Genomic DNA, 16,057 nt, shown 5'->3' on the forward strand with positions numbered 1-16,057 from the left:
ATGATAACGGTGAATTGTATGGAGGGGGGTAAATGGTACATTTTGAAACATAATGTTTATATACTACACTTATTATTTCAAACATACTTTATTAAGTGACCCTTATTAGTCCAACAACGGGGAAATTTCACCTCCACATTTTGACCCATCTATGCAGTGAAACACCACATACACACTAGTGAATGCACACACACTAGGGGGCAGTGAGCATACTTGCCCGGAGCGGTGGGCAGCCCTATCCACAGTACCAGGGAGCAGTTGGGGGTTAGGTGTCTTGCTCAAGGGCACTTCAGTCACGTACTGTCGGCTCAGGGGATCAAACCGGCGACCTTCCGGTCACAAGGCTGGTTCCCTGACCTCCAGCCCACAACTGCCCTTGGACCCTTTAAAAGAATATTCTAGCAAATGTTTGGTGTCTGAAGTTGCATCTTTAGTTTTAGCACTGGAGCTTTGAGGCTGATGTGGTTAACATATAATGTGCAGCAGTTAGCGTAGTGCTAACACACTATAAACAAGGACTACAGCACCTCTCTAACCACCTCCACTCAGCCTGCAACTCTTTCATTTGATTTTAGTTAACTTTTAATAATATTTTGGTTCGTTTTAGCTATTGTGTCACTTTTATAATTACCAAGTTATTGTTTTCCATCTTCTATTCCTTTATTTATTTCTTTAATTATTTTAGTTTTTTATTTATTTTATCCCTATTTGTTTTTTTTTTGATTGATTATGATTTATTAAGTTGCTACATTGTTGGAATTTTAACGGTTTATTATTATTATTTTTTTTACTATTAAATTTACTATTATGATTATAATTACTTTTTGCTAAGTTTTTATAATCCAGTTTTTCGATCCCTTTTTTCAGTGTTGGCTTGGCCACGTTGTAAATGAGGATCAGTGTACTCTGAGTTTAAATAAAGGTGGATTGATTAATTGATTGGATGATTGAAAAGTAGCAGAATTTTGTTTGTGCTTCAGTCCATGTTTATAGATCACAGATTTACATACAGTGTCAGGAAACCACATAATCAAGTCTGTTAGAGATACTTAAAAGGGCATTCCAGCCCAAAACTAAGTTTAATGTGCTGTTTGTCATGTTATGCAGCAGTGTGGGTGGTTTTGGCGTGAGAGTCACGATTTTGGGTCTTTTTTTCAAACTCTGAAACTACTCTGCTTAAAAACCCAGCACAGACCAGCATGCGTTCCATGCTGATCTAAACTGGTCTATGCTGGTCTGGTGCTGGTTTAGCTGGTCACCCAGCATCGTCATGCTGGTTGACCAGTATACTAATATATATAATTATGTAATTAGCATTCCTAATTATAACTAATCATTGTAAATAAATAACTACTACATAACGTTAAGATCCCCTGAATAGACTATTAAATGAAATAAGCTTAATATAAAACCAGAGGAAAAACAATCACATTAACAGGTTCTCTGTGCTTCACCAACCACACGGCCATATCTACACAAACATCACACAGACAATACGCATCACACAGACATGAGTGTGGATCACTGCGTTCCCTCCGTTATATAATCTTATCCCACTTTCTGAGAGTAATATTATTGAAATAGTGTAATTTTGGACAGTATCTTTCTTAAACTGCCGCTCTGTAATGGTACTGAATGCAGTCCAGCAGCGATGTTGACCGCCCCAAAATGGTGGCGCCGTTGACGTGCCTGGCTGGACCCAACGCGGCATCTAGGTGTGTTTATCTATGAAAAAACATACAAACATTGGGAGTCCCTGTGGTGTCAACCAGTCCTGACTGCTAGCCTAGCCCCTGCGCTATAGGCTAATAAATACACCACGCCTACATTAGCATAACTCTTGAAGGTAAAGTATTTAGATTGGCATGTAGCGACCGTGCTAACTTAGCTTCATGAGGAATCATTTCTGGGGTTGGTAGTCCAGTCTCTCCACTGTAATGATGGTTTGAAGACAGTTTCTACAGTGATGCGGCTGCAGTGAGACGGCTGCAGTGAGACACTTCCCTGCTAGAAAAAACAGCAAACCCAGCTGTCACCATGCTGAGTTTTGGATGCTGGTATGCTGGTCAACCAGCGTGACCATAGACCACTGTAGTCGTGTCGTCAGTGTAGACGGCTCCATGCTCTTATGCCCGTATTAGGAACTCCGGGTCTGAGCTCCATTTCTCTATGGCCAGAATGAATAGGGTTTTCGAAAAATCGCCTCTAGCGCCCCCTGTGTTAAATACAAATGTTCAGAACCCGATACGTTCTGTCCTGTGAACATTTTTCTTTCGAATATCACTGGATACTCCGAATCACGAGGGCGTTAAAGAGTTGAAATATGAATATTGCTACATGCGAGCTAAAGCTACTGCACACTAAATTCATGTTATTAGACTGACTCCTTAATCAGGTTTTGTCAGCGTACATTTCCATGTTCAGACTGAGGGCAGATGAACGGAAGTCAGAACAACATCAGCAGGTTTCCCTGCAGTTCTCTGTTCTTCATCTGATCCTCACTGAAACCCAAAAGATCTTTCCTTTTAGCTTGATTTAAAAAGATCTACAAACTGACCTGCACTCAGGCTGATCCAGAACAGACTCAGCTTAACATCACTGCTCACCCTGATAAACTGATTTAGGCTCTCAGAACATCCTAATTTTTATTTTAATGCTGGTAACATTTTTCTGAGGACACTTTCTCGGGAAATTCGCCAGCTTTTTGTTCGTCTTTCCCCGTTCCACCTTAAATGGCGCAGCAGTCACGTTCTGAACTGCTGCGCCATTTAAGGTGGAACGGGAAAACTCGAACAAGCAGCCGGCGAAAAAGAAGCTGAGTTCAGCTTCATGGAGGGTTGATAGACCTGATATGAGGAGGTTTCTCTATTTCTGCTGAACAGCTGAGTAACATTAACTGATTTTTGCTGTTTCTCAGAACCGACAGGTCAGTGTTTTGTCTCGTTTGCTATTGTTTGTGATAGCTAGTCACAGCTGCTGCACCATTTAAGGTGGAACGGGAACGCCTTAGTGTTGTGTAGTTTAGTGACGTCAAATTGATGCGCAGTAGCTTTAGCTCACATGTAGCAATATTGGTATTATAGCTCTTTAACGACCTCGTAATTCGGAGGATCCAGTGGTATTCGGGAGAAAAATGTTCACAGGACAGAACGTATCGGGTTCTGAACATTTTTATTTAACACAGGGGGCGCTAGAGGCGATTTTTTGAAAACGCTATTCATTCTGGCCATAGAGAAATGGAGCTCAGACCCGGAATTCCTAATATGGGCATAACGAGGACTACAGAATGAAGCACGACTACAGTGGTCTATGAACCAGAACCAGACCAGCATTAGACCCACATACACCAGCTTAAACCAGCATGAAATGGTTGCTGGTCTGTGATGTTTTTTTTCAGCAGGGTTTGGTTCCTCATGGTGATGTACGCAGTTGTAGTTCCTCAACCGTTCCTCTCTCCTCCACGGTAGATCGTTGCCTCAGCTTTAGAGTGAAAAGTCTCACTCAGAGAGGTTGTAGGATGTCAGTTAGCATGTTTACAGCAGATGTGGCGACAGTTAACTCGACTGTAAAACCAAAGAAGCAAACTTCTGACACCAAACGCGGCTGGGCTGATGGGAAAACTGGGAAAATGAGATTTTCTGCTGAGCTGTTCCTCCAACCGCTGTCAGTGAGAGTTTGACAGCAGCGGTGCGTGGGCAGATGTTTTTTGAGTGGAAAACATCTGCACCGAGCGAGAGAGTTCAGTGTTGTTATCGTTCAGTAAATCCGTGTTATTAACGTGAACCGTGTCGTTATTCCCAGCCTGCAGACGGCACGTAAGTGTTCTTTAATAAAAGTGAGGAAGCATGAGTGCATGTCTGAGGAGTTCCTTTCCTCTGCCTGTCTTTTCCGTCTCCTCCTCCTCCTCCTCCTCCTCGTTTCTGCTTGTCTCTCTCGGCTCTTGCGGCTGAAGGCTGCACACCTGTGAGTTTATTGATTATTAAACATGTTACTCATTCACATTCCATACAGCTCAGGTTTAGAGAGCGCAGGTGCAGAGAGAGACTAATATTTATAAACTCTATCGCTGTATATCACACTACACCTACAATCTGCTACAAGAAGTGACCAGAACATACACCGATCAGGCATAACATTATGACCACCTCCTTTTTCTATGCTCATTGTCCATTTTATCAGCTCCACTTACTATATAGGTGCACTTTGTAGTTCTACAGTTACAGACTGTAGTCCATCTGTTTCTCTGATACTTTGTTAGCCCCCTTTTACCCTGTTCTTCAGTGGTCAGGACCCCCATGGACCCTCACAAAGCAGGTACTATTTGGGTGGTGGGTCATTCTCAGCACTGCAGTGACACTGACGTGGTGGTGGTGTGTTAGTGTGTGTTGTGCTGGTCTGAGTGGATCAGACACAGCAGTGCTGCTGGAGTTTTTAAACCCCTCAGTGTCACTGCTGGACTGAGAATAGTCCACCAACCAAAAATATCCAGCCAACAGCGTCCTGTGGGCAGCATCCTGTGACCACTGATGAAGGACTAGAGGATGACTGACACAAACTGTGCAGCAGCAGATGAGCTATCGTCTCTGACTTTACATCTACAAGGTGGACTGACAAGGTAGGAGTGTCTAATAGAGTGGACAGTGAGTGGACACAGTGTTTAAAAACTCCAGCTGCACTGCTGTGTCTGATCCACTCGTACCAGCACAACACACACTAACACACCACCACCACGTCAGTGTTACTGCAGTGCTGAGAATGATCCACCACCCAAATAGTACCTGCTCTGTGAGGGTCCATGGGGGTCCTGACCACTGAAGAACAGGGTAAAAGGGGGCTAACAAAGTATCAGAGAAACAGATGGACTACAGTCTGTAACTGTAGAACTACAGAGTGAAACTATATAGTAAGTGGAGCTGATAAAATGGACAATGAGCGGAGAAAAAGGAGGTGGTCATAATGCTATGCCTGACCGGTGTAGCTGTGGGAAATGTGCTTACAGCTGAGTGTTAGACAAGATTTTATTCTTGTGCATGGTTAAACAGTTAAAGGTTTGGACACGCCCACTCATAGAAACGTTTTGCGTGTTATAGAATAACAGCAAAGACATCCAAGCTGTGTAATATGCAGCAATCTTTTAGGCTGGCTTTACGCAGTGATGCAAGTAGTTGCATGCTGTGAGTTGCCTGCAACATAACTTCAGCGCAACTTGACAGTTACAGAGAAATTCAAAAACAAGTTGCACGCAACACATACAGTTACTCCACTGGCGAGTATCAGCTTGTGTTTCTGAAATGATGTTTTGTTCTCAATAGTCAGTTGCAGCTGGGTTTCAAATGAGTTGCAGGATACTTTGCATCATGCAACTCGAGCAACGTAGTTTTGTGTAGGTTGTAAGCTACTAAAATTGCATTAAAGTTCTTTTAATTTGGAAATAAATTCATATAAAGGCAGCACAAACTTCACTGTTTATATTTGTCTTAAAGAGAATCCAGTGAGAAACTGTGAACACACTCATGGCACATTATAATGCAGTTGTAAGGCACTATAAACACGACTATAGATATTTTAAAAGTTAAGAGTAAGATTGTTACGGTGTTATTGTTACAGTCACTGTTACTACATATATATATATATATATATATATATATATATATATATATATATATATATATATATATAATTTGCCTATAGGTAATTTGTCTATATATATGTCTATATGTACAAATAATAATGCTTACATTTTATAGCCGTGTTTATTGTGCATTATGAATTAATATGCTTTAGAAGTAATGCTAATAACGTGTTATATCATCAGCACCACAGAAACACAGCCTGCATAACAGGTTATGACTATCAACGCTGCCTAGTCTTAAACTCGTGCTGAGCTGTTTCATGATTTATATTCATAAAATATTAGTATTTAAGTTACCTCCATGTCTCCACCCTCAATAGACGGTTGAGAGTTTTAGTTTTATTAGTTACACTGTAAATATGTGGCGTCAATAAGCTTCAATAATACTTTAGTCTAAAGTATCACTTCACTTAGAGTGAGTCATAATCAGCTATGCGAGCTGAGACTGAGTTTCTTTGGCACTAATGATATAACCTGTTATGAATACTACTAATGACAGGGTATGTTACCAATTCATAATGCATCATAAACATGGTTATAAAGATTAACGCATTTGTCTTAGTATTTATATTCAAATTTATAATGCCTCATCACTGCATTATAACATGTTTAATGTGTTCATAGTCTCTTAAATTCATGGTGTTTGTTGTTTCAGACCTTTAAATCAAAAGGCTTAAGGTTATGAAAAGTGTACATGTCAGTCAGGTGGGTCTGAACCTTTAAGTGGTCTTATGTGTTTAAAGCCTAGTCCTCAACTAGATTCCTCTAACGATGAGGATTCCACACCTGACAGCACTTTTAGTTTAGGACCAGGCTTAATCTGAGCCCACTTAAGTGCTCAGTGTGTAAATGACTTGTCCTGTTCTGACCTCTGTGACCTCTGTGACCCCTGATAGAAGCCATATGCCTGTCAGCTCCCGGGCTGCACCAAACGCTACACGGACCCCAGCTCCCTACGCAAGCATGTGAAGGGCCACTCCACCAAAACCCGACATTCACAGGACCAGGTAACACATCCAGCTCTTTACGGGATCCACTGCAAACGCCATTTATCAAACTAGTAATATATTTTAAAGAAGAGAATCCTAACGTTTTGTGTTAGCTGATCTCCTTCGACCTAAATTAATTTCCTTTCTGAAATTTTAAGTAAGCTAATGATAAATTAAACAGATTTTTAAAGGGCCCATGTTCTATATGTTCTACCTGTTCTTTTATTTTTTAATTTTTTATTTATTTATTTATTTTTTTGTTCTTTTCTTTTCCATTGCTAACTAAGTTAGCCGTGTAGCTCCAGTGCAAAACTAAAGAAGCGAACTTCAGACATCAAACACAACGGGATAAATTGATTCATCACCCAAATATTCTTTTAATATAATAGTAAAAGTGTAAATAAACATGCATTGGGGTCATTCTACAGAAACGTCCATTTTTGTGTCCCTAACGTTTACAGACATATTACACTTAATAAACCTGTTAGGGTTACAATTTATTTATATTTTAAAATAAAACAATAAGTTATTTTAACAATTACACCTTCTTGAGCCTCAATTTCGCAATATTTTTGTTTAAATCAATCATATAGAATTCAGAGCACCACAGAAGAGCTCGTCCTCACAGTCATGTGTGAAGGCTGAGGCCATATTTTGAGGAAAAAAAAAACATTTTTTCTGCAATTTAACTGCAATAATCTATACATGACTACGGAATATATAAATTAATTGACAAAAAGAAAACAAATGGCAAATAAATATTATAAAATATATAATGAAAGTTGTCCCCAGGAGTCAAGTCACTGGTGTTACCGCGCAACAAAAAATCTCTTATTTTGAAATAAAAATCACACTGATGACATCACTCGACTTCCTTTTACCTGTTTTCTGAGGATCTATGAAGAAAAGCTCATGGTGAGTCCACTGTGTCTCTCAGTTATCAGAGATTTTCTCATTCAGCTCATGATTTCATATGAAGCTTTTAGCTGAAGTCACTGGTGTGACCCACTTTATTCTGAGGTAACTGTGAAAAAATAGAATACAAATGGATTAAATTCCATATTTTAGTGGATATTCCATTATTGACATCATGTGGTTTGATGCTCTGTAGCAGTTATTCTGTAAAATGCATTGTTCATTAAAAATGTCTCTGGTGTTCCTTTATTATGTGTAACACCAATGAGGATCAGTAACACCAGTGACTCCTATGAAGAGACAGAAAAGTGGACGTTTCTGTAGGATGACCCCGTGCCTTTACGTCCCTTCTACACTGCAGAAAAGCTCAATTCTTGCTCTCTGCTGTGCTAAATCCACTCAGCCTGAATTGGAAAACAATATATACCTAATTAGATGAGGTCAGTAATCTAATAAACTGAATTATTCTTGTTGGTATGTTTTGTAATACGGCTCCTTCCTCAGTATCTCACATTAAAAAGCCTATTGTGTTTCTGCCTTGTGAAAGCAAAGTGGGTGATGTGTGATTTCTCATGGCTTTGGTTCTCTAAGCAGTAACACATGTGTTCCTGTAACACAGTGGATTATAGCGTTCCCCAAGTGGCCCAGATGGTGACACGCACCGAACACTGAACACGCCTGCCAGTGACTCACAGCGCAGAGCTCTTCTACACTGTCAGAGGATTTCAGGCCTGAGACTCATTACAGACGGCTCTTAGACAGAAAGACTGCGTTCTGTATTAGTGACGCACCCAAATGAAAATTTTGGCCGAAACCAAAACTCAGAATGCAACGAGCTGAAAAAATGAAAATAAAAGACAATAATTAAAAACTGTGTACATAAAATACATGTACTAAAATAATTACAGTGTGTAGCTGCAGAATGAGCCACGAAATCCAGCGTCCTCCACAACAGAGAACAGATCATCATTCAAGACAATGAAGTCCACTAATCCGACTCTTTGCTCTTCGTCTGTGGTTTGGGACTGTTTATCATGTGTACAGATGGTGTTGGCGCGCTCGCAGGGACTTTCCCTTCTGCTTCTGCTGTTTTGCTGTGTTCCGTGTATCGTCATGTTTTCAGGTGCTATCAAACCTGCAGTGGGGAAGATCTTGGGTGTTGTACAGGGGCGTCACATGACCTGAGTTTAAAATAATATTTTTTAACCAGACCTGAACATTATGCCGTTTACATATCACATGTTTCACACCGACTCGTTTGCACATCATTCTCATCATCCATTGTTTTGTTCAGGGACACATTCACCCACATTCAAACTCCAGAGTCATTCCAACACAGCTATAGACTGTAACATGACTAGAGAGAGGGAAAGTCAGAAGATAAAATGTGTGAGTCCAGGAAATTTCTGTTAAAAACCAAATCTATTACATAAAAAAGTCACTCGTTACAAACCAAGCCCGACTCGAGCCTGATTTTTGGCCCGAAATATCGGCCCGAAAGCTGATATTTTGTTGCTGAAATCAAATCACGTTTATCGTCGTATCACGTTTACACAGGTGCGAAGGTGAGTGAAAATCTTAGGTGCGTAGCCCCCTTGTAGAATTTAAATACAAAAAAATATATATAAGAAAAAAGAAATATATGCATCCTCTTTAAATATATACACATATACACAATATACACTAGTATTGCAGTATTTCTAATGTACAGTTGTACAGTAATAAGTTCTGAAATAAAACTATGATATGTACTGTTGTTTCTGTATGTGCAGTTCGTGAGTCTGAGGTAGATAAAAAAGTTAAGTGACCCTTATTAGTCCCACAACGGGGAACTTTCACCTCCACATTTAACCCATCTGTGCAGCGAAACACCACATACACACTAGTGAACACACACACTAGGGGGCAGTGAGCACACTTGCCCGGAGCGGTGGGCAGCCCTATCCACAGCGCCCTGGGAGCAGTTGGGGGTTAGGTGTCTTGCTCAAGGGCACTTCAGTCACGTACTGTCGGCTCAGGGGATCGAACTGGTGACCTTCCAGTCACAGGGCTGGTTCCCTGACCTCCAGCCCACGACTGCCCCATTGAGATGCAGGGTACACAGGGGATAGAATATTGATACAGAAATCTTCCGGATTATACATTGTATGTTGGGTTTTGTCTGCACTTTATTATTCTAATTTCTTTTTTTTTGTGATTTTCATTAACATTAACATTGTTCGTAAAGTCTTTCTGTCATCTCGTAAAGAATCTGTCATCTCGTTTTTCTGGTCAAAACTGTCAGTTTGAGTTCTTGGCCAACATTTTTGGTGGCTGAAATTTCGGTGCATCTTTATTCTGTGCACTTTTGCCAGTTGGAAATGAATAAATCTTTCGTTTATCTCTGTTTTATCAGCAGCAGCTTTGTTTGGAGGCAGAGTCGGAAGGCATGGAGGATCGACTGACCACTGGCGCTGTCCATTCACTACATGCATCTGGTCAGATGGAGCCCTGTTCTCTCTATGAGCTTCAGCAAAGCAGCTTGACTGGTAGGTCCTGAGACACCTTACTCCTGAAGCACTTAAAAGCTTCTCAAACTCAAATTTATACAGTTCCCAAATGTAGTCCATCAGCTTGCCATGAAGGGGTGTACCCGTTCCACAGTGATGTTTAGGTAGGTTGCATGTGTCAAACTGATGGCCACACGAATGTCCAGTCCAGAGTTTCTCAGCAGAACATCTCCCAGAGCATCACACTCCCTCCTGCGTCTTGTCTTCTTCACACAGTGCATCCCAGTGCAAGTTTAATAGTAGACTTAGGCCCAGTCCCTTTTCTTATTTTTACCCCTACCCCTTGTTTTCAAGGGTCACTCTAACCCTTGGAACTGAGTTACAGGGTAGTGGTTGAAATCTTCCCTCTGAAATGGGACCCTCAAATAAAAAGAGCATCACTTCATTAACAGCTACCAGCGCTGCTCTGTAGGCGACCCTGCCAGACTGCAGTGACAGCAGAGGAGGGTAAAGTTCAGCTCCTCACTGCTGGGCTTTAGTTACATTTAGGGCATCGTATGCCTTCAAAGAGGGGGGCAATTATTTATTATCACCCACCCCTAATTCTTCAGTGATATGAAGCTGAAGTCAGATATTCACCAGCATGTTGTTCGAATTTTCTCGTTCCACCTTAAATGATGCAGCAGTTTTGATCCTAGAGGCACCAGAATGTAACTGCTGCACCATCTCAGGTGGAATGGGAAATTTAGCTAGCTACACTATATGGACAAAAGTATTGGGACACACTTCTTAATCACTGAATTCAGGTGTTTCATTCAGTCTCATTGCTACAGGTGTATAAAATCAAGCCCCCAGACATGCAGCCTGCCTTTACACGCATTAGTGAAAGAATGGGTCTAAAGAGCTCAGTGAATTCGAGCGTGGTGCTGTAATAGGATGGCACCGTCAGTTTGTGAAATTTCTTCCCTCCCTGATTTTCCACGATCAGCTGTGAGTGTATTATTGAAAAGTGGAAGCGTTTAAGAACCACAGCAACTCAGACACGAAGTGTCAGACCACGTAAAGTTACAGAGTGGGTCGCTGAGTACTGAGGAGCATAGAGCATAAAAGACACCAACGCTCTGCTGATCAGTAACTGCAGAGATCAAAAACTGTAACTGCAGAATACAAAAACTGCACCGGGAGCTTCATGGCAGGGTTTCCATGGCTGAGCAGCTGCACACAAGCCTTACATCACCAAGCACAATGCCAAGGGTCAGATGGAGTGGAGTAAAGCGCCGCCACTGGACTCTGGAGCAGTGGAACCGTATTCTGTGTAGTGATGAATCAGCTTCTCTACCTGTCAGTCTGATGGACGAGTCTGGGTTTGGAGAATGCCAGGAGAACCTTACCTGCCTGACTGCACTGTGCCAGCTGTAGAGTTTGGTGGAGGAGGGATGATGATATGGGGCTGTTTTTCAGGGGTTGGTCTAGAACCCTTAGTTCCAGTGAAGGGGAATCTTAATGACTCAGCACCAAGACATTTTGGACAATTGTACACCTCCAACTTTGTGGAACAGTTTGGGGAAGAACCTTTCCTGTTCCAGCATGACTGAGCCCCAGTGCACAGAGCAGCTCCATAAAGGCCTGACTGGGTGAGTTTGGTGTGGAAGAACCTGACTGACCCTCACAGAGCCCTGACCTCAACCCCATCAAACACCTTTGGGATGAACTAGAACGGAGATTGTGAGCCAGACCCTCTCGTCCAACATCAGTGTCTGACCTCACAAATGCTCTTCTGGATGAATGGGCAGAAATTCCCACAGACTCTCTCCAACATCTTGTAGAAGCTTCCCAGAAGAGTAGAAGCTGTTAGAGCTGCAAAGGGGGACCAACTCCATATTAATGTCTATGGATTTAGAATGGGGTGTCCAACAAGCTCATGTAGGTCAGGTGTCCACATACATTTTGGCCATCATATTGTGGATAAAAGTTAGCCGTGTAGCTCTGGTGCAAAAGTGAAGAATCAAACTTGTCGACTGCAGTTGAGGGAAGAAGGGAAACTGAGTAACCTTGATTTTCAGTGAACTTTAAACTTTAAACTTCTTCAGTTTTCATCAGAAGCACTCATTGTGCAGCAGCTCCTCCAGGGTTAAACACACGAAATCATGTAAAAACCCTTAAGATTCTTGTGAAATCGTTTCTGAAAAAGAGCGATGTGGTCAGTTTAAATAAATGTTTATGTGTAAATGCCAGTTAGCATTAGTGATGACAGGGCAGAAAGGCTGCAGACTGGCGGCTCTTTTCTCTCCTCGCCTCTCTTTAGCTCTGCACACGTTCTCTGAGATCAGTTCTTCCAAACCCATCAGCGGTGTGTTTACTCAATTACTGCACTCGTCCTTCCAAACGTTTTCCATTCCCTCCTTCAGCCCCTGAAGCCGAGTCAAGAAGCTGTCAGGTGGGCTAAAGCGCGTCAGAAACCGAAATCCGCGCTGACTGAACGAGACGAGGGGCTGTTTAGCTGAGAGGCTGGGTGGGAAAAGAGAAGCCGCATTATTTACTCCAGACTGATTCTGACCAGCGAGAAACAAAATCACCCCAGCACTCGAATTAGAGGACGTGGAGAGACGATGACTATCAGCTGGAAGCAATTACTGTCAGATCACTCTCAGGGCCTGCATTGTTTATTTGTTTAGACTTTGACTGATGTGTGAGGCGATTTTGTTTTAGTTTTGAGTTTGATTGAGTTTCAGCTATTTTTTTATGACGGATCATTTCTGGCTTGGCTAACAGTAAAACCCATTTCAGTAGAAGTGCTGTGATTCTAGTGGCTCATGGTTTCTCACAGTATTCAACTCCGTTTCCTCACAGCAGCAGATGTGTCTACAGTTTGGTAACGGACAGTAGAAAGATAACAGAACAAATTTGGTTAAAGCATTTGGTGGGAGGGGGGGCATTATGAGGGGGGGGCTTATGAGGCAGCTAATTTACACCGATCAGGCATAACATTATGACCACCTCCTTGTTTATACACTCATTGTCCATTTTATCAGCTCCACTTACTATATAGGTGCACTTTGTAGTTCTACAGTTACAGACTGTAGTCCATCTGTTTCTCTGATACTTTGTTAGCCCCCTTTTACCCTGTTCTTCAGTGGTCAGGACCCCCTTGGACCCTCACAGAGCAGGTACTATTTGGGTGGTGGATCATTCTCAGCACTGCAGTAACACTGACGTGGTGGTGGTGTGTTAGTGTGTGTTGTGCTGGTACGAGTGGATCAGACACAGCAGTGCTGCTGGAGTTTTTAAACACTGTGTCCACTCACTGTCCACTCTATTAGACACTCCTACCTTGTCAGTCCACCTTGTAGATGTAAAGTCAGAGACGATAGCTCATCTGCTGCTGCACAGTTTGTGTTGGTCATCCTCTAGTCCTTCATCAGTGGTCACAGGACGCTGCCCACAGGACGCTGTTGGCTGGATATTTTTGGTTGGTGGGCTATTCTCAGTCCAGTAGACACACTGTTTAAAAACTCCAGCAGCACTGCTGTGTCTGATCGACTCAGACCAGCGCAACACACACTAACACACCACCACCACGTCAGTGTTACTGCAGTGCTGAGAATGATCCACCACCCAAATAGTACCTGCTCTGTGAGGGTCCAAGGGGGTCCTGACCACTGAAGAACAGGGTAAAAGGGGGCTAACAAAGTATCAGAGAAACAGATGGACTACAGTCTGTAACTGTAGAACTACAAAGTGCACCTATATAGTAAGTGGAGCTGATAAAATGGACAATGAGCGTAGAAACAAGGAGGTGGTCAGAATGTTATACCTGATCGGTGTATTAAGCAATAACTAGGATTAATTAAGCCTCAGAGCATTTTCATTTGCCTGTTTTACAGAATAATCCTTTCTGCATTATTTAGTGATACAAAGACATTCAGCTAGTGCTTTAAGACAGTCTGATAATATTCAATCTAACAGGTTAGGTATTCAGTACACACTTAAAAATGATGGTTCTTTAGTAAGAAAATGATTCTATATAGAAACCTTGTGAAAGATTGATGGAGGATGTGTTGTAGACGGTTCTAAATAGATAACCTTTTTGAAAGGTGTACTATGTTGCACCATAAAAGGTTCTTCTGTTGTTATGATGTCAAGCTAGTTACAAAAGAGGAACTGTTTTTGGTGCCAAATTGAACCATTTTCAGAAAAGTCCTATATAGAACCATATACAGCACATTCTCCATCAATCTGAAGAACCATTTCACCCTGCAAAGAACTTTTTAATCATGCAAACGGTTCATGCACTGCAAAAAATAATATCAAGTGTAAACGTCTTAAATGTAGTCAATAAATCTAATATCTCTCATTATGAGTCTGTTGTGAAAAGTGTCTTATTCCATTGGCAGATTAGTTTACTTTTTTTCGAGAAATATTGAAGATAATTCTGCTTATTTTTTTATGGTAATAAGACACTTTTAATATATAAAAACAAGTAAAAAGTGTCTTGAAACAAGTTAAATAATCTCAGTATTCTTACAGCAGTCTCATAATGAGAAAAAGTAGATTTATTGACTACATTTAAGATGTTACACTCACTTAGATATCATTGTTTGCAGTGTGGTACTATGTAGAACCATTTTCTGTTCCCTTGAAGAACTATAATTTTTAGATGTCCTGTTAATAAGCATAGTTTGTGCAGACCCCGTGTTCAATTAAGGCCCATACAGCACAGTTTACACCTTTTTCATACATGTTAACCAGAAATCTTCACCTTAAAATCGACAGTTTTCAAGACAGCAACACTGAACCTGAACTCCATGTGAATGTTCTGATTGCTTATATACAGCTTTTTAATTGTGGTTTCCGTGTAGCAACTATTCAAAGTTGCTTCATTCAATTCCGAAGGAAGGAGAGATGCATGAGCTATTCTTCTCCAACCACCCATAGAAACCTGCAATACGATATCAGCTGTTTAGCATCCCCCAAGCAACCACCTAATACACCATAGAAACTGCCTAGCAACCACCTAGCAACCACCTGGGATACCATAGCATCATCTAGCAATACCTTAGCAGCCACCTGGGACACAATAGCAACCACCCAGAATAGCACGGAAGTGTAGAATACCAGATCAACCGTTTGGCCCCCTAGATACCGTAGCAACTGCCTAGCAACACTCTAGCAAGCACCTGGAACAGAGTTTTATCCACCTAGCAACCACCTCACATACCTTAGCAACCACCTATCAAAAGCCTAGCAGCCACCTGTGATACCATATCAGCAGCTTAGCAACTATTTAGCAACCACCTAGAATACGATATCAACTGTTTAGCATCCCCTAGCAACCACCTGGGATACCATAGCAACTGCCTAGCAACCACTTAGCAACCACCTGGGATACCGTAGCGCCATCTAGGAATACCCTACCAGCCACCTGTGATACCATATGAGTAGCTTAGCACCTATCTAGCAAACACCTGTAATATGATATCAACTGTTTATCAACCCCCTAGCAACCACCTAGATACCATAGTAGAACCACCTATCAACACCCGAGCAGCCACCTGTGTTACCATATCAGCAGCTTAGCAACTATTTAGCAACCACTTGGAATATCATGTCCACTGTTTAGCATCCACCTAGCAACCACCTGAGATACCATAGCAACTGCCTGGCAACACCATAGCAACACCCTAGCAAGTCCATGGAACACCATTTCAACTACCTAGCAACCACCTGAAATACCATAGCAACCACCTTTCAGCACCCTAGCAGCCACCTCTGATACCACTAGTTCACTCTAGTTACTGCTTAATAAAGGAGTAATGAGCAGAAACTTCCAGCTTCTGGCTTCATAAGGCTTAATAACAGCATTACAAGGGCATTATTATGACTCTTTATTAGTTTTTGCTGAAATCCTACCCTCTTAAAAAAGAAGGTTCTTCAAGGGTGAGATATAGAACCGTGAACACTCAAAGTACCCTTGCATGATTAAAAGGTTCTTTGCACCATGACAGAGTTCTTTGGAGTGATGGAAAATGTGC

The 16,057-nt window shown here is 41.7% G+C and overlaps 1 protein-coding gene across 4 annotated transcripts in view; it reads left to right on the forward strand.

The window, feature by feature from the left end:
• LOC118804761 (zinc finger protein GLIS1) overlaps window positions 1-16,057 on the forward strand; it is a 50,572-nt gene that overhangs the window by 24,124 nt on the left and 10,391 nt on the right. For 3 of the 4 annotated variants that reach the window (XM_036565403.1, XM_036565406.1, XM_036565404.1), the window contains exons 3-4: window positions 6,529-6,639; window positions 9,932-10,064. In XM_036565403.1, the coding sequence (XP_036421296.1) occupies window positions 6,529-6,639; window positions 9,932-10,064 (244 nt within the window). The remainder of the gene's footprint in view (window positions 1-6,528; window positions 6,640-9,931; window positions 10,065-16,057) is intronic. The other variant, XM_036565405.1, reaches the window with a different exon arrangement.

This window comes from Colossoma macropomum, unplaced genomic scaffold (assembly GCF_904425465.1).
Source record: "Colossoma macropomum unplaced genomic scaffold, Colossoma_macropomum, whole genome shotgun sequence".
NCBI classification, from domain to species: Eukaryota; Metazoa; Chordata; class Actinopteri; order Characiformes; family Serrasalmidae; genus Colossoma; species Colossoma macropomum.